Here is a 22878-nt window from a genome sequence, read left to right as displayed (position 1 = left end):
AATCCAATAAAAATACAATAAAGAAATAATAAAAAATTAAAAGTTCCTTGCCATTTGTTAATTATCACCAATGAGTTAACAATTGAGATTCAGAAGTAAATTACTTTAAAATATTAAATTCTATAATGTGAATTCATGTGATTATCTACCCACGTCCTTTAAAAGTAAAGCTAATTATTTCCCCTGCCAGTAAAATTCCAACTCATATGCATATTTTTTTCACCCACTTGCTATTATAGGTCTGCCACTTCCTCTTCTGAGCATCAATATAAACTGGGCAGAAGACTCCTCTAGTCCTAGACTTGCTTCAACACAACTGATCTCAGCCTCAACATGTCACTGCTCTCTTACGTACTGCTGGCAGCTACTGCAGTGTGCTGCTTCACAACCCTCTGCGGTAAGATTTTATTTGCATATTCTATGTGGTCAGTATTATAAATAGATGTCTGTATAAACCAGGTGCTTTCAAAGTTTAAAAGGTGGATCTTGGTGAAAGGGAACAATGTGCTTTAATTTACTGCAGGTTAATTGTGTGCTCAACTGTTGTCGTAATTATTTTGAACAAATTAGCCATTTATTCTGCCTTCTTTATTTCTGATGAAATGGTTAAAACATTGTTCTTTAGAGAAATATCATTCTAACTCTATGCCTACATGGCTTCTTTTAGCATTGCCAATGGAAGGCTTTGGTTTCAACAAGTGTCAGTGTGTGACCACCACCTCATCCATGATCCCATTTCGGACGTTCCAGAGGATTGAGCTCGTGCCTCCGGGTGCACACTGTCGCAAAACCGAGATCTTGTGAGTCATGATTTTTTGCCTCTACACGTTGGTGGCACGCACACACTTCAATCACAGACATGAGGGAAATGTGCAAAGCGGTGCATGTTTCCTCTGTTCTAACAAACTTCAGTGCTTTCAAAACTATGTTTCATTATTCTCTCATTAGCCCACACAGCTCTTAGACAAATGTCACTTATCGCCTGTATTAGTCAGATTTGTGTAAGACTGGCACATATTAAATCCTTTTAAATTCCTTAGGATTACCAAAAAGGACAACCAAACAGTTTGCATAGACCCTGAAGCAGGATGGATCAGCAATTTAATCTCAAAAGTAATGAGGAGGTATGGTTTAATTCTTAACTCCCAAAATCAAAACGGTCTAATCTAGATTTGACCTTTTCTTTTGTTTTTTCTTTCTTTCTTTGCATCATCTAAAGTCTTCTTTTTTTTTTTTCTACAGCAAAAGAAGTGCAAAGGAAACTGCTGTGCCCTCTGTGGCATAAACCAACATGAACAAGAACAACTTTCCATTTCCTATACTTTTCAGTTATCCCTTTTCATTCAAACAGCCAACTGTGTGTGCTGAATGTTATTAGGCCATATTTTCACAGTCATAAATTAAAAACAGTCTGTCTACACAACCTTCTTTCTTTAAAATGACATCTTTATTGCCTTTAAGGTGGGAGACTAGGACAAGACTGAGAATTTCTTGTTTTACAAATGGGCCACATATAGCACCATTTACATTCGCAAACAGAAAGATTTTTTTCCCATGTCATCACCATATATGTTCATAGACTAAATAAGAGTTACACAATGTGTATTCCTCAGCTGAGGAGAAACTGCAAAAAAAGTCTCAAAGTCACTGAGAAAATCCAGTGATAAAACCTTATCATTAAATTGGGAAAATGCTTGTTTTTGTATAATTCTAATCCTTGTGTCTCAAGGTTCTTGGCAAAACAATGCTTTGCAAATCATCTTACAATCAAGTCCTTCATTAATTTGAATTTGTCAAGCCCTGTTGCCTTAATACATATTCAATGAAAGATTACTGCTTTTTTCCACATGCTTATTACTAGTTTAAAATACTGCTTTTTCATCAGTCTGGATTAAAATATCTGTCCAGTTACACCATTTGCCAAGAGGAAATAGGTCCAGCTTGTTCAGTGGGAATTTCTGTGAGAAGAAAGTACACAAGTATCATCAGAAAACAAAACTGCTACCACTAAACCAGGGAAACAATGGTAATTTTCTCAACTTTGTAACAGAAAGATTTAAGATCCTACCATTTCTGCTAAACAAATTGGCTTATCACTGCTGACCATGACATGTTTTAATAACAACAATATTATAACTGGATAACGGCCACTTTAGAAGTCATCGTGTCTCTCTGGTGAAGAGAAGAGATGGACAGATGAATGGATGAGTGGATGGAAGGGTGCTGGTGCTGGCTCACTCTGTAAGCGTCTTGCTTTCACAGGCAGTACTGCTGTAGAAAAGATGGTTCAGACTAAGCACAGTTTGATAAAAGAGGAATGCTCTACTTCTCAATCAGTTTGCAAAAGTGACAAAAAATTAAAGCACTCGTGCTCATAAGGAGTTACACTTTTAGAAATGATGCAGTGTCAAGTATTGCACAGGATTTCCCGATTAAATACTTTGTTAAATAAATACTGTTTTTGCTGACTAAAAAAAACTAATAAAAAATGTCATTGAATTTAACAGGGATGGGAGTTAATCAGTATGGTTATTGTTTATTTTCTAAAGTCTGATGGCAGTGATCAGTAACATGCAGCACACATAGTCCAACACTTAACAGTCCACTTCAGCACCTCTAACCTTTCCTTCGGAAACGTTTTACTCATACCAGCTCAAAACAGAACAAGGCACAGTCTGCCAAAGCATGTTAGGAAAGCTATAGCTTTGTCAAAATAGACAGAGAAGTACTACCACAAACTATTCGCCTCACAGATTAAACATCATAAATGCTGCAGGATTTTAACTCAATAAGCTTTAAGCATTACACATTTTGATGATTGCTAGCTTGAACAAAGGACTTTTGCTTTAAAGTCAGAATTCATGCAGGGAAATGTTTCCACGGTAGTCATATGACAGACAACAACACTAATGCCACTGACATCAAATAAATGAAAATGTATGTGTTTTTGCCCAAATTCAGATTAAGGCTGCAATGCACTACACAACTTTTGCCCAGTTTTACAGTCTTGACAAGTTGACACTAGCTGCCTAAAGTCAGAGCAAATGCAGATTTGAGTTGACAAGATTTCACAGAAAATCGCATAGTGTATGATGGGCACGGACTTGAATCTGTCCAGTCAGAGGATGTCAATCATTTTTACATGCCAATCTTACAACACATATTGTTTTAATTTTGTTATGCATATTTCGTCTTCAGACTGATGGCAGAAGGTCTGGGAAGTGGCCCAGTACTGCCCAAGAGGCCATATGACTGACAGGTAAAGGAACCAATCACGTTTCGTTTTGTGTCACATCATGTTTAGGGGCATGGAAATGTCCCCACAATAATAGACGAGTGTGTAAAACTCTTGAACCAATTTTTTAGAGTCTATGCAACGAACTTTACATATTTCACATACTTTTGAAAATCTAGCATTTAAAGAACGTTAAAGAATGCTACACACGCGTCTCCTGGAAATTCGATAGAATTCAACCAATCAGATGACGACTTCGAAACTCCTGAAGTGTTTCTAATTTTGTTCATATGTATCAGGCATTCGCCAACAGTCCGTGGGCATGACGCCTGAAGCTGAGACTATGCATCTTCTAACATTAGCTATGTTTTCTTTCAAAGTTACAAATTAAACTTGTGCGCAAATTTGGAATATTGCATAAAACATAAATCATTGAATAAAGCACCGCTTCCAACCAGGGAGTTGAAGATAACAATCGTCACTTCCTGATAAAGTTGCGATAAATATAACAAAGAAAAATTTATTTTGCTGCAGTAGAAGGCACTGTATATAATAATTTTTAATTTAGAGCATGCAGACTAAACGCGGTCATGTTATCTTATTTTCGGAGGCTGCTGTTTGGGAGCGCAGTTCTGGGAGTTAATTATAACAAAGCACTTTGACGAGATTTTGCTCAAGCATTTTAGAATGACAAAACTAGCATTTCAGATGCTGTGCAATGAGATCGGTCCTTTGGTTGGTCCAGTTGCTGTCCTATTGCAAAGTCACAAGTCTTTTTTGATGTGCATTAAGGAATTTATTTGGTAAAAGTGTTTTGTAGTTTATGAGCAAGTTTATTTTACCGTATAAGAAATTTATGTGACATAATTGAGTACGTTTTTTTGTTAGAATTTATGCACATCTTGGCATTTCAATCCAGTGTTTTTTTTTATGTGATATCCCAAAATGCTCATAAAAATAAGTGGATGGAAACGGCTAATGACACGTTTCTGCATGAGTTTGTTTTGTTCGGAACAACACATAAGTTGTTTGTTTAAAATCTGTTCCAATTTTAAAAGTTGTGAAGTGTATTACAGCTTTTAGAGAAATTTAGCAAATTTACCAACCTTGAAAACCATAAAAATGTAGATATATAATAGTGAGAAAGGCCTCTAACTATGGAAATGCTCTTACTTGTGCCAAACAAATAGAATGACATTTCTTGTCATTTCTCTTCTCCAACAAAATCACAAAATGACATTTCTAAACATAAATGAACATTCATCCTGTACCAATGCAGCTGAAAATCGATTCCCATTGAAACAAATGTGAAACAAGAGGACTAAGCTGAATCAGCCTGAGTTAAAGGCATAGTTCACCCAAAAATGAAAACTGTTCAACAGAAGAAATAAAGGCATAGAGGTTTGAGTCATTTTTGTGTGAACTATGCCTTAAACTCCTAGGTAGTCTTCTGTAGCAATTATAAATTGTCTCAATAATGTCAACCACCTGCCAATCAGAGATTCTTTGGAGACGCTCGCTGACATGATGACATTACTGAGGGAGGGAGGACTTTGTATTGTATAAATATACATCAGTACGTTGATGTGATTTAGATGGCGATGCAAGCAGCAAAAGAAAACAGCACAGCTGGGTTATAATCAGTAGGGCTGGGATCCTCTTTAATAGTGTACATTTTGGACTTAAAGACAGGTTTGCATAATACTTTACATTGCATTAGTAAGAATTTTCAATTAAAAATACATTGCTGAAAATTCCAACCTCACTGCAGTTTTTCACTTTATAAACTTAATGCAAATCCGTCCTGCAGTAACGTCAAATAGGGGAACTTGAATTTTGTAATGCAGTAGATACAGTGACTATTAAAATAATTGATGTTGCACAATGAATGCTATTTGAATGCTATTATAAAGATTTAAAAATGCTGACGGGGAATTTAAAAGAGGATGCTGATTGAATCAACGTTTTTGTAATACTCGTGCTGACATTGTTATACTACAATATCGGTCTTCCCTTAAGTTACACTTTTCAACCATCCAAATACTGACACATGGCTTATACAATCTCAGATTTAAATTCAGACAAACAGATCGATTTCCCTGAAAACAGAGTTTGTTTGGTACCAAACTGAGAATCCCAACCCTAATTTGGTATTAAGCTTTTGTTTTAAAGTTGGAAAACATAATAATAAGATCATATAATCCTGTGCAAAGGTTAAAAAGGAACAAAGTAGGTGAGTACTTCACTCATGTGTGTGCCTATATTTGTAGTGGCTCATCATAGGGGTTCGTCCATGATTTGGGGATTTAGATGAGTAGGGGAAGGGGGGCTGCACTACCTGTGGACAGGCAGATGCAGCCCGTTGAGGGGGGGTAAGGGCGGGTGGTACTCCAGCTGAGCCAGGAGGGAAAAGTGATCGGAAGGGATGTGTGGGTGGGGGCAGCCTGTTATATTGTTCTCCTTCAGCCACTGAGTCTCCAGTGGCCCCAGAACGCCCAGAACACGCATGTGTGTCTTAGAGAAGAAAATGTAGTCAATCACACCCTACAAAAAAGGAGAGAGCATGTTTTAAAAGGGGGTAAATAAAAATCGGTGACAATCTATATTCGGGAGCCAGCAGCAACCTTACAGTGCACTGGTTTCAGTGCAATTCAATAATGAAGCAAGTCACAGTTCACTAAAATTGTGAAACCTAAATATCTCCTGACCTTGAAGTCATAAGTGTAGTTGGTGTAGGGCATGAGATTCCCCTCATAGGCACTCTTCAGCTGGAAACTGTGTGTGATACTGCCATCGGGCTTGCCATTTTTGCTGTTGCAACTGAAGTTGGTTAGACAATCGCTGTAACGCAGTTCCTTAAAGTCTTTGTGATTTTCTGCAACTCCACCATTACTCAGATACTCCATCACACCTGTGAAGAAAGGCCAGGAAACCTAGAAATGCTGAGACAGGAGCTTCATGCCGAATCTGAGGCAAATGTTTACGTCTATTTCTCTTAGGAATGACATGAAAAGGTCAATTCATCTCTTGAACTCATCTTAGTTGGAATTTACACAATAAAGATTGCCCAAGTGAGTTCCCCATTCCCTCCAACTATTTATCCTTAATAAGCAGTTCCAAATATTGCTCACCAGAGTCTGGGAGTGAGTTGAGGTCAGCGCACAGGACGATAGGGATGGAGCTGGTGTCTGACGTGGGTGATGCAGAGTTGATGGATTCTGATGCCCTCTCAGCAATGCTCTTTAGCTCAGACAGGAACATCATTGTCTGGATGAGCTTCACATCTGAGTACTCCGGATCCCAGTGCATGTGGGCGTTAGCTACCAGCAGGAGCTGTTTCTCTGAAGGCTGTTTTAAACCTGCATTATAACACCAGTAAAATGAATGGGAGCTGTAACATCTAAATAAGATCTTTAATAATCAAGGTCATTGCTCCCAGTTCAGAGAAAGTCATAAGATGAAAATGAACAGTAAACTCTGTTTGCAAAGTTTAATCAGTATTGCAATCTTTTGAAAATGCAACAATATTGTAGATTGATTCGGGGGGGGGGGGGGGGTTTGGGGGAGAGAATATGGTGAGAAAGAAAAAGTAGCACAGAACTCATCAAAAAGTGTGTGTGCTCATAAATTGTATTCAGCTGTAGTGACGCATCATGAAGGAAATAAAAAAGTTCACTCTTCTCCAACATAGCACTGAATAGAATTTAACAACCATAGAATTTAATTTTATGTATCAGAGCACCACATAATTTATGGCAAACTTGGCTTACAAAATTTAGACATAAATGTTTTATTTCATTTATTTACAGCTGCATCTTCTAAAACATTCAGAGAATGCTACTGATGTTACTTTTAAAGTGGTCAATAACTACCAATTTCCTAACTTGCCACACACAGCAAAAGGTAAAAAATACAATTTCATAAGTAAATACTAATATACTCTATGTTGAATCATTTTTGGGGTCAAAAGTAATTCTACTGACATATAATCCATTGTGTTGCGCGTGAACTTTAATTCATTTCCAGAGACAGTAGTTATTACTGTCCTCTCATGTAAACATTTTAAATGTAGTGATTTACTGCCATCTACAGGACAAAGCTAAACAGAACAGATGGTATATCCGTGAAGAACAGGAAACCTAAATTGAGCTATTTAATGTTAGCATTCATCACTCAAGGTCCTTACCACTAGCAAACAAGTCTTTCTTCACCTCCAACAGGACAGCAACTCCGATGTTATCTTTGGTCATGACTCTGTTTAGCATGACCTCCGAGCCCTCTGAGTTTGCCATGGCAACCTGATTGAACTCCACTGTGTGTTTCTGCACCAGAGCAAATCTTGAAAGTAAAAAAAGTGCACTAGATGAGCTTAATATCATTTTACTTTAAAGGGGTCATGAACTGCCTTTTTTATTATTTTACTCTTGTCTCTGAGGTCCATTTATAATGTTATCAAGATTTTTTTAATCAAAAAACAATTTAGAGATAAAATGCTTTCTTCTGTCTTGTTTTGATGAACAAAGAACCAAGTTCTTACTGACGTGGTATGGAACTTAATTTAAAATAAAGTTAATCGAATAAAGTTTATCATTTGGTTTCTGCATAGACCTGCGTTTGCCACTCTTGTCACTTACCAACTATGTGTGTGAATCGGTGGGCGGGGTGAAACAGGCAGTGATGTAGAAGCAGGTGTTGATCTTCATCTGCGGAGGCAGTGTTTAGCCACACTATTATGCAATAGAGTGGTACATTCCACAGCCTGTCATTCAATATAAGCTGTTTTTAGACTAACGAGAAAGTTTTGAGTTCTGAAACTTACCTAATGTTTTATAGCACAATGACCTCTCATATATCAAAAGATCAAGGGAATTTTGATTTCTCAGTTCATGACCCCTTTAAACGTTGTAAGAAGATAGAAGGAAATTCTCACTTCTTGGTCTTGAAGAACACAGCACAGCCATCCACATGTTTCCGCTCCTGTTCTGACATGAGTTTGGCACGAGATTTTGGACAGAAAAAGCCATCATATCCACGCTCTTTCAGTGTTTCCAGAAAGAAAGTATAGTACTGCTCTGTTTCCACTTCCTGCACATGCAGAGCAAAGTATAAAACACTGCTGATATTAAAACCCCACACACAAGTCAAGTGAAATGTATTGTTTACACATAATAATAATTTAGCTCCATTGATTATGTAAAGATATGACTATATATTCATTCATCAAATTAGAAATTATAGGCATGAGAGATAACATATTTGAAAGGTAAATTGTAATAATAATATTATGTTTACTGTATTTATTAAATAAAAGCAGCCTTGGTGAGAATAAGAGACTATTTAAAAATGTTACCAATCCCAAACTTTTAAATGGTAGTGTACATATTTCTAATTGTAACTGAGATTTCCTTTTTAATTTTAAAAACGGGAGCTTCATACCTGCAGGCTGATGATGTCAGCATCACAGTTAGTGATCTCCTCCATGATGCCCTTCTTCCTGTACTCCCAGTTAAGGGCCCATGAGGGACAGTAGCCGTACAACTGTCTTGTTGCATACTTGTCGCACAGTACGTTGTAGCACATTACTGTAAACACAGCTTGAGGAAACAAAAAAATTAGATTAGCTTTGTTCCTTGCTAAATCATGAATTGTAAAAGCCAGTCACAGGAATGCTAGCAGTAGTTACCTATGGGCATCATTTGGTCTCGCTCCCTCAAAGTGATCCAAGGTCTTTGGGGGAGTTGTTCTGGGTGGACTAATATTGGGAGGGGAAAATTAAATGAATAACTTATCTGTATAACATTAATAAGCAGCTATGTACCTGTGTCCATTATTACCTGCAAGATTGTCAAGCATGTAATTTAATAATTTCCTTGTTCCATCGGGCTCCTGATACAGGTTGAGTATATCTTGGGACAATGGATTACCTGGGAAATAAATATTGTTCTCAGGCCTAATACAAAATATTGCATGCTTGTTCTGCATAAAATAAAACAAAAAAAATAATAGCTTTACCTTTGAGGCCAAGGGTTTGCAACTGGAACAGCCGACCAAGTTCATAAGGCAAAACTCGTAAACAATTGTTGTTCAAAAGCAATTCCCTAAAATAAAACACACAAAGAAAGAAACAAATGTGACAAAACAAGGTGTCTGTTTAGTATTAAAATTGTGTTAAAATCACTCAAAGCAAACAAAAAGTCTAGTTGAGTCACATCCTAATTATTATTATTTTTTATTATTTATATATTTTGGCTATTTAAAATTTTTGGTCTATTAATGTTTTGTTGTAAAAGGAAAAAATAAATAATGGCACTTGTCCTTAAGAATCTGTAATAATGCTTAAAGGTCGATAGAACTATTTTACTTAACTTCATTCTGATGGGAATCTGACTGATTTGTTACGTAGTACCTGAGAGTCACCATGTTGCCGAGTTCTGCTGGCAGGCTGCGCAGTTTGTTGGAGGACAGGTTTAGGTAGACGAGATGGGGTAGCTTTGCGATTTCAGGAGGAATCCGGCTCAGGTTGTTGTTGTTGATGTGGAGAGCAGTCAGATGGGTCAGCGTCCATAGTGAGCTGCTTAGACTTCTGACCCGCCCTGTACCAAGAAATCACAGACAGAGTAAACATTTTTCTACAAATTTGCAAAGAGCACAAATACTGATATGTACATAACTTTTGGATAAAAGCACCCGCCACTTTTAAGTAGTTTAGTATAAGTAGGCTTTCATGTTCACTGTCTAATTTATAAATTTATCTCATGTCAATGTACTGTACCCTCAGAAGCACATTCATAAAAAATTAGTTGATATTATGAACTGAGGCATAAGGCCAAGGAATTGAGGAATAATAACGAACCAGAAATCTCCAACTCGGTCCAGTGTGACTTCTTCCCACTGGCCGTTTCCTCGGCTGGCATGATGGTATATAATCTGCGTGGGTCTGGAGGATCATATTTTTCCTTTGGCATGCCTGTTTATCTGAAAATAAAAATAGAAAATTAACCATTAGTCACCATTTATCTTTGTTACAATATGTCACTGATTTTCTCAAAATATTTGTAAGAAATCATCATAAACTGAGAGAAAGTTGAAAGCCTGATCTATGAGCCAGCTGGCGTTGTAATTGTTGTGGTCAGTTTAGGAACGCTGTGAGAGTGACTCCCTCTAAGATCTCAGATCAAGCCAGATCACCCATAGACAAACTGACACTATGTAAAAAAATAATGTACAGTAAATCAGACAACAAGCCAACAACTGCACTTCAACTTGTGCAAAGGAAAAACTTCTTTTCTGACATCAGTAAGGACTGCTTAAGTTTAATTTAAAATAAAGCTGAAGAAAATGAATGCATTAGTACCAAGTGAAGCTGTAGCATATCAACATATCACCTACACTGCAGTTCAAAAGTTTGGGATTGGTAAGAAGTCTCTTATGCTCAACAAGGCTACATTTTTAAATTCAAAAATACAGTTAAAAAACAATATATTATAAGTATTATGACAATTTTAAACAATTGTATGTTTTCTGTTTAGCCTAAATATTTTTTAAATGTAATTCATCCCCATGAAAGGAAAGATAAATTTTCATCAGCCATTACCATCTTCAATTTTGGAAATCCTTATTATATGCTGATTTGGTGCTCAAGAAACATTTCTTACTATTTCAGTGTTAATAAAAACATTTGTGCTGCTTAATATTTTTTGTGAAAACTGTGATGCATTTTCTTTAACATTCTTTGATAAACAGAAAGTTTAAAAGAATAGCATTTACTTTAAATAAAAAGTTTTATAATAATTATAAATCCCTTTACTGTGACTTTTGATAATTTAATGCGTCCTTGCTGAATAAACGTATTAATTTCTTCCAATAAATAAATCAAATAAAACAAAATAATAATAATAAAAAACAATAAAATAAAATATTTTTGAACGATAGTGTATGTTCTAGAAACGTGAGATCCTGAGTGCTTACTGAGAGACAGACAGCTGATGTTTACACTGATACACTGAACTGTTTGAGTAGTTGAAATCTCTGATGCTGAGCCAAAACATTATGGCAGTCTAGGGCACTGACAGAGTTTAACTGAGTTGAACTTTGGAGATGTCACAGTAGTTGTGTGTGTGTGTGTGTGTGTGTGTGTGTGTGTGTTTTTAAATCAATCCCTTTCAGCTGTAAAAGATGAAAACAAAATGGCACTTTCACATAACACCCTATTACTAGGTAAAACCACCAGCGAGAGATTTTAAACAGACGGCTGCCCTTATTTGCCTTGTATAGAAAGAACATGCGGTGCGCTGTAATCATTCAGTCGCAGCTGTTACATACACAAGAGCACACTGCCAAAGAGCTGTTCGGGTAACATATCCTGCTTCTCAATTCTATAACTTCAGGCACTTTATTAAATCAACTGGTCTTTGGACTAGATGTCATATTCATAGTGTATATATCAGACCATCATACAGCACAGCATGTTCTAATCAGCATTGACCCTGGACCACAAAACCTGTCAAAAGTAGTACGGGTAGTATTTTAGTAGTATTTGTAGCAATAGCCAAAGATACATTGTATGGGTCAAAATTAATTTTTTTTTCTTTTACAAACATTTAAAAGCACATGCAAATAATGTACTTTTGTATGCAAGCATATGTGTAGCTAAATTCAATTTGAAATGTAACATGCGAAATGGCAATGCAATATGTAAAATGGCAATGTATTTCTGTAATTGAATTTATATTTTCCCATTCCATATGTGCAACATTTAGTGCAAAATGAAAATGAAAATTCAATTATATAATTTAAATTTGCCATTTTTTTACACTCATTTTAATATGCAAATTAAAAACTTATTTTAAATTTTATAAGTTGCAAAATTACAATGAAAATGTATTACCCAAATTGATTAGATATGTTTAACATGTCCAAGCAAAAACTGTAGCAAAATGATCATTTAAATGCTGTTTTTCCTAAATGCATTTAGACTTAGGGATAGGACACTTGGGATTGCATTTTCATCGTGAGACCGCGTTGTAATTGTAGCAAAATGCAATGTGAGTTTCAAAATGCATTCTGAGCCAAAGGTGCAGCAAAAGGGTAGCAAAATTTTTATGTCTTTTATTTTTCTTAAATGCATTGACACTTACATATATGACGGTTCAATTACATTTTCATTAAATACCCCGCGATGAATATGATTGTGGATTTGAAAATGCATTCCGAGCCGTGCACGCCCCCTACCTGTCAATCATTGCATCAATGCGGGGCTCGGCAACAGGACGCATGTTAGGTCAATATTCACCGTTAACCAAACGCTTTTCACCTGCCTGAACATCTCTCACCGTTTACACTCGGATTGATGCACATAAGCAAACAGACTTATTTGATGAATAAAAAGTTAAATAAGAAAAGCATTTATTTAAAATGTAACTTTTGTAACAATATGCACTACCATTCAAGCTTGCTGTCAGTGTTTTTTTTTTTTTTTAAGAAATGAGTTTTTATTCAGCAAGGATTTGTTAAACTGATAGAAACAGTGATAGTAAAGCTTGATATTGTTAGAAAACATCTCTAATTTAAATAAAAGCTGTTCTTTTTAATTTTTATTTATCAATGAACCCCCAAAAAGCATCACAGGTTCCAAAATAAATAAATAAATAATAAATTTTTTTAAAATTAAGCAGCACAACTGTTTCCAACATTGATAATAAATCAGCATATTAGAATGATTATGCATTGAAGACTGGAGTAATGATGCAGCTTTAAAATGCAGCTTTAAATCACATAAATAAATAAAGTATATTAAAATAGAAAAACATTCTTTTAAATTGTAATATTTCACAATATTACAGTTTTTCTGTATTTTTGATCAAATAATGCAGGCTTGATGAGCATAAGACACTTTCATAATGCTGCATAATTATCAAAAATGGTAAAATAATAAAGTCCTTTCATGTAACCATTTCGCCAGCCTACTTCATATAATAGGCCTGTAGGTAATAGGCCACTTGGGCTTCATTAACTATGAGAGTTTCATCAAATAGTAAACGGTGTAGGATATCGTACATAAATATAGGTGAATTGAATAGCCTACTGATTACCATTATTGCGACTTTTGTACTCATTCAGCATCTATTTTCTCAGCGATGTAATATTTGATTTATAAAATGAGACAAACCGCAGATCCAGATCGCTCCACAAATAAGCTCGTCTGTCCCATGTCATTTTCTACCGATTTATGAATAAGAACAGGCTGTGGAATATCAGTAAGTATATAAGTATATATATTTGGGGTGGTGATGGCACAGTGGATAAGACACAAGCCTTTAGTGTGAGAGACCCGGGTTCGAATCCACTGTGAGACACCAATGTGTCCCTGAGCAAGACACTTAACCCCCTAGTTGCTCCAGAGGCGTGCGACCTCTGACATATATAGCAATTGTAAGTTGCTTTGGATAAAAGCGTCAGCTAAATGAATAAATGTAAATGTAAAACAAGCAAAGCGCACGCAACCCATAGCAACGCCTCAGATTGACAGATATGTAAAAATAATCAGGAATTTCCTGACTTTTGAGCAATTAGTGACCGTTTTGTACACATTATCATGTTAATTAGAATTCAAATGCATTTTGTTTATTGACCACAATATCATTGATATTTGTCTGAGAGGGGCAATTTTGAATCATTTTGAAAAAAGGGCAGGGGCTCGAGCTCCCAAAGCCTGCCCCTGAGGAACTCACTTCCCTGTTCAGGTGCCACGGAACGTGCTATTTTATGGATTAAAAATGAGAGTAATAAAATATAAGGTAAGGTAGTACATAAGTGTAGAAAAGCACTGTCTGTTTGCGTATGTGCATCAATCCAAGTGTAAACGGTGAGAGATGTTCAGGCAGGTGAAAAGCGTTTGGTTAACGGTGAATATTGACCTAACATGCGTCCTGTTGCCGAGCCCCGCATTGATGCAATGATTGACAGGTAGGGGGCGTGCACGGCTCGGAATGCATTTTCAAATCCACAATGATATTCATCGCGGGGTATTTAATGAAAATGTAATTGAAACGTCATATATGTAAGTGTCAATGCATTTAAGAAAAATAAAAGACATTTAAATCACCATTTTGCTACCCTTTTGCTGCACCTTTGGCTCAGAATGCATTTTGAAACTAAACACAAACACAATTAAAACACAACTAAACAATTATAACACGGTCTCACGATGAAAATGCAATCCCAAGTGTCCAATCCCTAAGTCTAAATGCATTTAGGAAAAACAGCATTTAAATGATCATTTTGCTACAGTTTTTGCTTGGACATGTTAAACATATCTAATCAATTTGGGTAATACATTTTCATTTTGCAACTTATAAAGCTGTAAAAATGTTTTTAATTTGCATATTAAAATTAGTGTAGAAATGGCAAATTTAAATTATATAATTGAATTTTCAATTTCATTTTGCACTAAATGTTGCACATATGGAATGGGAAAATGTACATTTAAATACAGAAACACGTTGCCATTTTACATATTGCATTGCCATTTCGCATGTTACATTTCAAATTGAATTTAGCTACACATATGCTTCCATACTTTTGTGATTGCTAATAAGTGCAGTGTCAAAAATGGTCATATCGCACACCCCTACATCAATGGAAAGCTTATTGGCTATTATCTATTCGGCTTTCAGATGATGCATAAATCTTAATATATATATAAAAAAAGACCCTTACGACTGGTTTTGTGGTCCAGGGTCACATTTCTGCTTTCAATAGGTTTTATCTGTGTTTAATTATGCATAGATGTTGTATTCTTCATTTATATAAAATTATATGCATTGCATATTAAGCATACATTGTGTAATTGTGTTCAATGCGTGTATTGTGAATTGCCTAGTCTTTATCTGTCAATAAACCGCTGTGTGTATGGTCCAAAGACTGTGTATGGTCATGTGACATAAAAAAGTTACTTGACTGACACCACGGCGCATAATATGCAAATGAACACTGGACCACGATAATGACAACCGAGGCGTTACGTAACCCGCTCTTTGAAGTTACTAAGTATGATGTTACTAAGTAATATGAATAAAACAAACACGTTCAGAGCTCAACCCAACTTGGACTTGTTGTTAAAAACGCCTTCAAAAACATCGCGGTGTTTTGCGTTACATGCGTCTTTGGTGTTAAAAGCATGTCAACGACATAAAACAGTTGTCAACCTCTCCAGTAACGAGGTTTGTGTTATGTAAGGCTATTATTATTAGCTATTCTTGCTTAGTCAGTGAATGCACAAAGTTGCGATTTACATTGATTAAGTTTGGTTGGTGAACTGAAGCAGATCTGGCCGTGCCACCAGGTCAGACGTTCCTCATCATCACCAAATACGGTCATCATCTATTAATCAGGAGAAAGTATGTGTTGTGTAATGGGTTGAAACACTGTTCTCTCGTGTTTATTAAGTTACAGCACACACTGTCTTTCTTCTGGAGGTAGAGCTGGAGACGGCGGGCGTATTTGACCCCCAGAGATATAAAGAACGCAAAAGCACCACGCCGGAATGCAGTACGTAGGTTCTTACCTGCATTCGGGAGAGGAGCTGCTGGTGTGATATGATCAGAGACATACAGGCAAACTGCGACCGGTTCTCATCCTGAGAGTCGGGCAGAAGGAAGGACGACACTCTGAGCTTCCGCTCCAGTCCACGGTCCCCTTACAACCAACGATAAGAAGTCCGACTCTTTTTCGCGAACCGGTTCTTTTGAACAGGCAGTTTTTAAATAGCGATTCAAACAACAGATTTGGCTAGTATTTTACGCCATTACGTAATTGCGTCACATTTCCCCTTACGTCACACAACATTCTATAAAGTCTTAAAACATTCCATAAAGTAATAACGCAGGCAGTGCTGCTGTTTATTTATGTTCTATAAAGTACATTACTAAGGGACGTGTTTGTAATTTCATGCATTCTAGTTTAGCTGTAGCCATGACAAAACTAAATTCACATTGGCTAACGAGTTTTGCAAAAAAAAAAAAAAAGTAATTTGTTTCACATGTGTCAGATGTCATTATCAAGTAGAATATGCATATTTTCTACTAATTTTCAACATTTTTGTTAATTAAAGTGACACAATTTTCACGAATCCTTGTTTTACCCCATATGCTCTTGCTTAGGTCAGGATCGCTTCGAAAGGGAATCTGACTGGGTTTATTCAGGTGAATCGAGAGCCACAACCGATTCAGTTCGTTTCGTGAACAAACAGTTCGGAATGGTTTTGTGAACCGGTTCAATCAATTCATTAAAAAAGATCCGACTCAAAGAATGATTCTTGAAATTTTACTCTGAAATACGGCGTACTTGAAGTGAAGAACATTGTGCTCTTGTATAAATACGATACAGCTCTGTTTTATTATAGTATGCCTTCAAACGTATAGGTTATATACATATTCTTATAGGAAATTATTTATATAAACCTGCCAAGTTTAACTTAGAACTTATTACTGCATTTTTACCTTTAGCTTGCAACTTTTGTATATTTCAGACAGGAGTGCTTGATTATTTGATATAAATGGGGAAAATAACAAGAATTTCGTTGCTGTTTCCTTTCCCCTTTCCCTGTAGCAGAACTAAAATCTGCTAAAACAATGGTGGGAAAGGACGCAAATTATATCGAGCATAGTAATTGTTTACTGTAGTATATAAAACATAGTGTGTACAAATTCAGTTTTGAGTACGCACAATATTTCAATACAAAAGCTAGATGCGCACGACACAATCATAGGGATATTATGAGTGGGAACGCTTAACGCTGGTTGATGATTTAGAGGGACATTTAAGTGTAACGCAGGAGTCTGTCAACATGGCTACCCCCTCGATGAGACTTTTAAGAGGTCAGTTTTGAAACGTTACATATTATTTCACTTATATTTTGTAAATTCCGATATATTATTAACATGAAAATTGTGAAGTGCAGAATACTTGTGTGTTAAATATCACGTTGTGGAAATATAGCAAATAACAGCTTTGACCACGATCTGTTTTAGTTATGTGTAACGTTACATGAATTCATGCAGCGTGTCTGAAGGAGAAAGTATACTTATAGAATTTTGATTGTTTTTTTAACTACTAATTGGTTATTTAAATGTAATCATTAACATGTATGTCATTTGAGTGGTTTTAATTCTGATTTTCACGCAGTTTTGCCCAGATGTCAGAATCTGTTGTTCACCTGCAGAGCCCCGTCGGTCTCCTGCAGCTCTCTGACTGCACACAGACAGCAGCCTGTCAGATCCTACGCTGCTGCTGCCGCCAAGTGAGTTCTCTTTACGCTGTTTAGCCTTTACCACGCTAAAACTAGTAGATTTTGTGTTCGACATGCTAACAAACGTAGCAACCATCATGCAAAAAAAAGAAGAATCATGATTTTCATTAAAACACTTTTTGTAGGCAGAAAGAGAAGAAAGACGAGATTGTTCAAGAGAAGGCAGTGAAAGAGAAAAAAAAGGTTGATGACAAAAACAGACATAAACCCTATGGACTCACAGCCTGGGCCCCGGTAGATGATGTGTACATGGTGAGGCACTATCCCAAACCTGTCTATGAGACATCCATGGCCATTGAAATGCTGAAGAACTTTCAGAAGCTGGATTTCAGTCCTGAAAACCAACCTGTGTATATTAACCTACGTCTAGACATGAAGCTGGAGAAAAAGGTACATTTTGGGTGGTTATTTTTAAAGCCTAATTTGAGTAACTTTTGCTTGAAATACTAAATTTGCTTTTGGTTCTAAATTCAAAAACATTCATTACTGTTTAAAGGTTTGGGGTCATTATGAAGTCTTTTATTCTCACCACACTGTCTGTGAAATATTATTTCAGTTTAAATATTATTTCAGTTTTATCTTTTGATATTTTTAAATTTTATCCTTTATTATTAATAATGTAATTTATTTCTGTGATGCAAAGCTGAATTTTCAGCAGCCGTTGCTCCCAACTTCAGTGTCATGTTTCTTCAGAAATTATTCTTACATGTTGATTTACTGCTCAAGAAACATTTCTTATATCAGTGTTGAAAACTGTGCTACTTATGTGGAAACAGTGTGGAATCTGTGATACATTTTTAAAAAAGTAGTAAGCTTAAAGTGGCTGTCACTTTTGAAAAAAAAAAAAAAAAAAAAAATCTTACTGTCCCCAAACATTCGAATGGCAATGTATTGATTTAAACTAGCGTTTGTATTCTAAATCTGCTAATTGTTTTTCTAGTTTTCTGCAAATATGTCCCAGGAATCCACAAACAGTTGTCAAATTGGAGCTGTTCATGTTTCAAAAAACTTAAATACATCATGTTCAAAAGTTCTACACCATATCTTGAAGATTCTTGAACCTTTTAAAAAAGCTCATATTTATCAGTACATACAGTTGCTGAATAAATGCTTAATGAATTGTGCTGTTGAAAAACATTTAATGTGCAACTAATGCAAAAGTCTGTCTATTCTTGTGATGGAATACTTTGATTATATTGTTAAATAAACTACAAAGAGTGTTATTTTGAGGTAACTGGATGAAAAATACTCTTGCCGGTTGTGTAAATATTCCCTAGTGGTGTTGCAGTGCTAAAGAAAACATTTCAGTACTCCGCATTATAACTGCAACAACAGAACTTTAAACCTAATAATGACTTTCCATTTTTTTGTTTCAGAAAAAAGTGGATTCGTTTGTTAGCACAATTCATTTACCACATTCCTTCAAGTCGGACATCAACAAAATAGTGGTTTTCACTGAGGTAGGAGAATCACTCTGTGGTCCATTATGGTACATTACAGGTATCATTGACTGAACTGATTTGATATAATTTACAGCTCCCCTTAAGAAAGCTGTAAGTTTACATGCATTAACTGTAAAATTACGGCTTTACAGAATCCAGATCAAGCCAGAATAGCGATGGAGAATGGAGCAGCAGTTGCAGGTGGAGCAGAACTGGTTGAGAAGGTAAAGCTCATGAGAACCTACCATTGCTGGTAGACATGTAATTCCTATATATACTGTTTAAAGGTTTGCCTGTGTAAAAATAATGAATGTTTATTATTATTGCATTTAAAAAGTACCCACTTACACTGAATTCAATCTGTGTTTTGCAATTGCCTATTTACTTTGTGTGCCTTTTAATCATTGTTGATTACAGATTTTAGCTGATGAGATCACAGCAGATTTTTACTTGGCTGAGCCAGACATTGTACAAAAGCTACTCCCTTTGAAAAACAAGCTGAGGAAGAAGTTTCCCAAGAGCAAGAGAGGTCAGCGAGTTTCACATGCATCAGGCATGTTTTATTCATGTACAACTAAACCAAGGTTAAATTGCTCTTTGTTTTTCTTGCATCAGGATCAGTTGGAATGAATATTCCCAAAATGCTTGCATTATTCAAGAGTGGTCATGAGTACATGGTTGAGGACATCTATGTTAACACACAAGTTGCAACAGTAAGTCAGACTGAACTGCTTTATGTAACAGACAATTCTATTCGTAATAAAGTAAGAGAGGACAGGGTGGTGTCTGCTTATTTTCACATCTAAGCTCCCCTCATCCCAATTTGTTAACATAATTTGTTTTTTAAACAGCTGGACATGCCGAAGGAGTATATTCTGGAAAACATTCATGCCATTGTAAAAGATGTGGCAAGCCATAAACCAGCAGAATTTGGTAATTTTATTTATTATCCTAACCACCTCACAAATTTTGATTACAATCACATTCTTTCATTCTCTTTTCTCTGTGCAAATGCTTAGACTGAATTCCTTTGGCATGAATAAAATGTATTTGTGTCTGATTTTTTTTTTTTCTTCCAGGTCCTTTTATTGAGCGAGCAATTGTATGCAGTAGGTCAAGTGAGGGTTTGCACATTAAAATCGAAGAATTATTACCACAGGAAGAGAAAAAGGCATGACATTTTTGCATTGTATATATTTGCATTGTACAAAACATTTAAACTGTGTAATAAAATGGTAAATGTTATATTGTCCAAGTGTGTGATTTTATTCTGAAGCCAATTTTTGCAGTAGCAGGTTTTAGGTTTGGATGCAACGCGGTTAATGGCCCATTGTAGTCAAGTCCCCTGTTACAAAGGATTTTGACCCATGTTGAGCATCATAGTGGAGATCAATTTGTGATGGTATGGAATGCCAAAAACTATTTGCAGACTTCTGTATCTACACTATTTACATTTACAATTATGCAAATTTTTGTCAAAACCAACTTTAAAGAACAAAAGCAGTTCATCAATGAACCAGCAATATTCATAATATTCACTGCACTGGGAAGATGCGCTTCCTGTAGGCTGAGGTCTTTTTTATTATTATTCACATGTTTTTAAACTGTTTAATCATTTATACAATTTGGGCCTAGAAACTTTTATTTATTTTTTTTCCTGATTTTTTTTTTCTTGCCCTGTCATCCCCTACTATAACAGCAGGTGGCAGTAAAAACTCGCACACTTTTTCTAACTAATCAAGCTCATATTTGATGGCAATGCAGTACTTTCTGCCTTCATTTTTGTCGTTTTCAAATTCAAAATATCCTTGTTAAGAGAAGATGAACGAAGGCAGATTTTGCTAGCTATGTATGTAAACATTTAACCATAAGTATGTAATTACAAGAAGCATTGGCCTCTTATGAGTAGAGCAAAAAAAGGTTAAAAAAGGTCTGAATGTATTTAAGTCTACAAATGTTGAAGATCTTTCTGTTTTTGTCTTTGAATGAGCACCAAGCAAGGATCAGATTGCGCTGCTGCACGTGACCTAGGAATCTTTGACCGTAAAGCTCACTACTATTTGTAGTATGTAAATATATTTTTTTAAATATTAATTTTAATGCACGCACAACGTTGTAGAAATATAATTAGCATGATTTCGCCAAGTTTGTAATGCATTTTAAACCCAACCTAAAAAAATAGCAAAAACGTTAGTTTGGTCCATGGCATTCACAGTGGTCTACCACAGAACCAAATACCCGTCAAAACTTTGATGGCCACAGGTTTTGTTCCCACAGTGGTAGAGGGGGAGGAGGGGGCTTCTCAACTCGTGAATGCAGCTGGTCGTGTCTCCAATAACTCACTTTAAAGAGCTGCTCGTACGCTCAGTGGTTGTTAGTGCGTGTTCCTCTTTAATTACTCGCGTTCAGGTTATCTTTGCAATTGCCCCGTACTTTTAAGAGGAAGGATTTTCGTGTGAGAACCGCTCTCTGAGGAAGTTTCGCTGGAGCGCGCACTGGACTGTCTCTGCTCGGACTGGATGCATCCCAGTAACGACACCGACCGTCTGCAAGACTTCAAGCTCAGGCGCTGGAGAGAGCAGCGATGATACGTACTAATTCACATTCAAGTTAAAGCCGTTGTATTTTTGAGCATTTTGGATTAACACAGTTTCTAAAGTGAATATGGGAGCTGTTTGGATCCTCCTAACCGTTTTAATTGGATACAGCACCAGCTTTCCCGGAGCAAAAGGTTTGTGTTTCTGTTATCGTGATTTTTCTGAATTCATTAGTAAATAATGTTGCCTAATATAGATAAAACTCGCAGATCAGCGCGCATGCTTTTTTTTTTTTTAACTGTTAGTTGCAATAAAATAATTTACAATTCTAGATAAATCTGTTTGTCCCATAGGTACGCGTGGAAATATGCGATAAAAAGCCCCAATGCGCAACAGAGAGCCCTATAATATTAAATAACCGTATGACTACGATGTCTCAGTGATGCTGTATATAAAAAGGCACCTGCATCCTGTGATCTTGATCTTCCCACATCAACTTGATACATTTGCATAAATTCACCAATGATTATCATTTAGAAGTTCTTTGACAGTCAACATTATGGTCATCAAGATAAACGTGTATTTCCTTGGGGAAGCATGCTATGGGAAGTAAAACTGATATTATTTAGACATCATAACACAGTTAACTTCATCTTCACAAGAGTTTCTGGACCATGTTTTCACGATTACCTGCTTGCAATCTAATGTTTTCACGATTACCTGCTTGCAATCTAATGCAATTTTTATAGTCAAGTGCATTTGTTTTCTGGTTAGTTTGATTGATTTGTAAATGATCTAAATACGTACAAAATACTGTTCAGCTGCATAAAAACTGTGTTTAAATATTTAAGGGTGTTTATTCCCTTCTGTATTTGTGTTGACATTGTAAATTAATGTCAAACCTATAAAACTGAGAAAGATTACATGCTGACATCCTTATCTTTACAGACCGTTAAATTTCATTAATGAACCGTGTGACAATCTTTTGTGTTCTTTCACATTGGGCGACAACAAGGACATTTATGAACGTCCAAGACATTGTTGGGCACATGATTGCCATGACTGTGACATTTGTCCACAAGTAATCATGAACTTGTCAATTGGCCTGCAAGTGAAAGCTGATGTATCGACCCTTTTCCACTCTTGTTCACCTCATTTTCTTCATCCACAGGAGCATGTGTCCATCAAGGCTTATTGTTTGCGGTACGTATCCATTCTTCTTATTTTCGATTCTTATTGATCTGATTAATGTACTTGTGTTGAGATCTGGAGCTTTAAGCAATAATCCTGGCCCATTTATGCAAGACATTGTGTTGTTAATTATTTAGAGGCCCATTATCACAGCACTGGCATTGA

At 36.1% G+C, this 22878-nt stretch overlaps 4 protein-coding genes across 4 annotated transcripts in view; 3 read left to right on the top strand and 1 right to left on the bottom strand.

The window, feature by feature from the left end:
* The first annotated feature begins 265 nt into the window (after nucleotides 1-265).
* On the top strand, nucleotides 266-2502 carry LOC306869759 (growth-regulated alpha protein-like). Its single transcript, XM_079416664.1, has 4 exons — nucleotides 266-397; nucleotides 668-800; nucleotides 1041-1124; nucleotides 1243-2502. The coding sequence occupies exons 1-4, from the start codon at nucleotides 334-336 to the stop codon at nucleotides 1283-1285; spliced, it is 324 nt and encodes a 107-aa protein (XP_079272790.1). The 5' UTR covers nucleotides 266-333; the 3' UTR covers nucleotides 1286-2502.
* Nucleotides 1436-16050, bottom strand: LOC306869758 (CCR4-NOT transcription complex subunit 6-like). The gene is made up of 13 exons (XM_079416663.1): nucleotides 15801-16050; nucleotides 10089-10210; nucleotides 9642-9828; nucleotides 9248-9333; nucleotides 9070-9159; nucleotides 8919-8987; nucleotides 8672-8829; nucleotides 8166-8320; nucleotides 7422-7573; nucleotides 6367-6594; nucleotides 5944-6146; nucleotides 5574-5779; nucleotides 1436-2271 (listed from the first exon to the last, which is right to left on the bottom strand). The coding sequence occupies exons 2-13, from the start codon at nucleotides 10198-10200 to the stop codon at nucleotides 2235-2237; spliced, it is 1683 nt and encodes a 560-aa protein (XP_079272789.1). The 5' UTR covers nucleotides 10201-10210; nucleotides 15801-16050; the 3' UTR covers nucleotides 1436-2234.
* Nucleotides 16051-17042: 992 nt separating this feature from the next.
* LOC306869839 (large ribosomal subunit protein uL1m-like) lies at nucleotides 17043-20237 on the top strand. Its single transcript, XM_079416766.1, has 9 exons — nucleotides 17043-17112; nucleotides 17420-17534; nucleotides 17669-17933; nucleotides 18920-19003; nucleotides 19138-19209; nucleotides 19403-19514; nucleotides 19601-19698; nucleotides 19837-19918; nucleotides 20065-20237. The coding sequence occupies exons 1-9, from the start codon at nucleotides 17082-17084 to the stop codon at nucleotides 20160-20162; spliced, it is 957 nt and encodes a 318-aa protein (XP_079272892.1). The 5' UTR covers nucleotides 17043-17081; the 3' UTR covers nucleotides 20163-20237.
* Nucleotides 20238-21408: 1171 nt separating this feature from the next.
* The window catches only part of LOC306870323 (extracellular matrix organizing protein FRAS1-like), a 129078-nt gene continuing 127608 nt past the window's right edge, over nucleotides 21409-22878 (top strand). The window contains exons 1-2 of the mRNA XM_079417533.1: nucleotides 21409-21716; nucleotides 22694-22725. Coding sequence (XP_079273659.1) covers nucleotides 21650-21716; nucleotides 22694-22725 — 99 coding nt within the window. The 5' untranslated portion in view covers nucleotides 21409-21649. The remainder of the gene's footprint in view (nucleotides 21717-22693; nucleotides 22726-22878) is intronic.

Source organism: Barbus barbus, assembly GCF_936440315.1.
Source record: "Barbus barbus genome assembly, chromosome: 5".
Lineage (NCBI taxonomy): Eukaryota > Metazoa > Chordata > Actinopteri > Cypriniformes > Cyprinidae > Barbus > Barbus barbus.
The sequence above is the reverse complement of the archived record's forward strand: the minus strand, read 5'-3'. Positions and strand labels throughout refer to the sequence as shown.

Coding starts and splice junctions, on each gene's coding strand:
- LOC306869839 (XM_079416766.1), top strand. CDS start 17,082: ATGGCTACCCCCTCGATGAGACTTTTAAGAG. Junction 19,699..19,836: donor TTAACACACAAGTTGCAACA/GTAAGTCAGACT, acceptor TTTTTTAAACAG/CTGGACATGCCGAAGGAGTA. Junction 19,919..20,064: donor CCATAAACCAGCAGAATTTG/GTAATTTTATTT, acceptor TTTTTCTTCCAG/GTCCTTTTATTGAGCGAGCA.
- LOC306869759 (XM_079416664.1), top strand. CDS start 334: ATGTCACTGCTCTCTTACGTACTGCTGGCAGCTACTGCAGTGTGCTGC. Junction 801..1,040: donor TGTCGCAAAACCGAGATCTT/GTGAGTCATGAT, acceptor TAAATTCCTTAG/GATTACCAAAAAGGACAACC. Junction 1,125..1,242: donor ATCTCAAAAGTAATGAGGAG/GTATGGTTTAAT, acceptor TTTTTTCTACAG/CAAAAGAAGTGCAAAGGAAA.
- LOC306869758 (XM_079416663.1), bottom strand. CDS start 10,200: ATGCCAAAGGAAAAATATGATCCTCCAGACCCACGCAGATTATATACC. Junction 6,595..7,421: donor GAAAGACTTGTTTGCTAGTG/GTAAGGACCTTG, acceptor GTTATAATGCAG/GTTTAAAACAGCCTTCAGAG. Junction 2,272..5,573: donor CTGCATCTGCCTGTCCACAG/GTAGTGCAGCCC, acceptor TCTTTTCTACAG/CAGTACTGCCTGTGAAAGCA.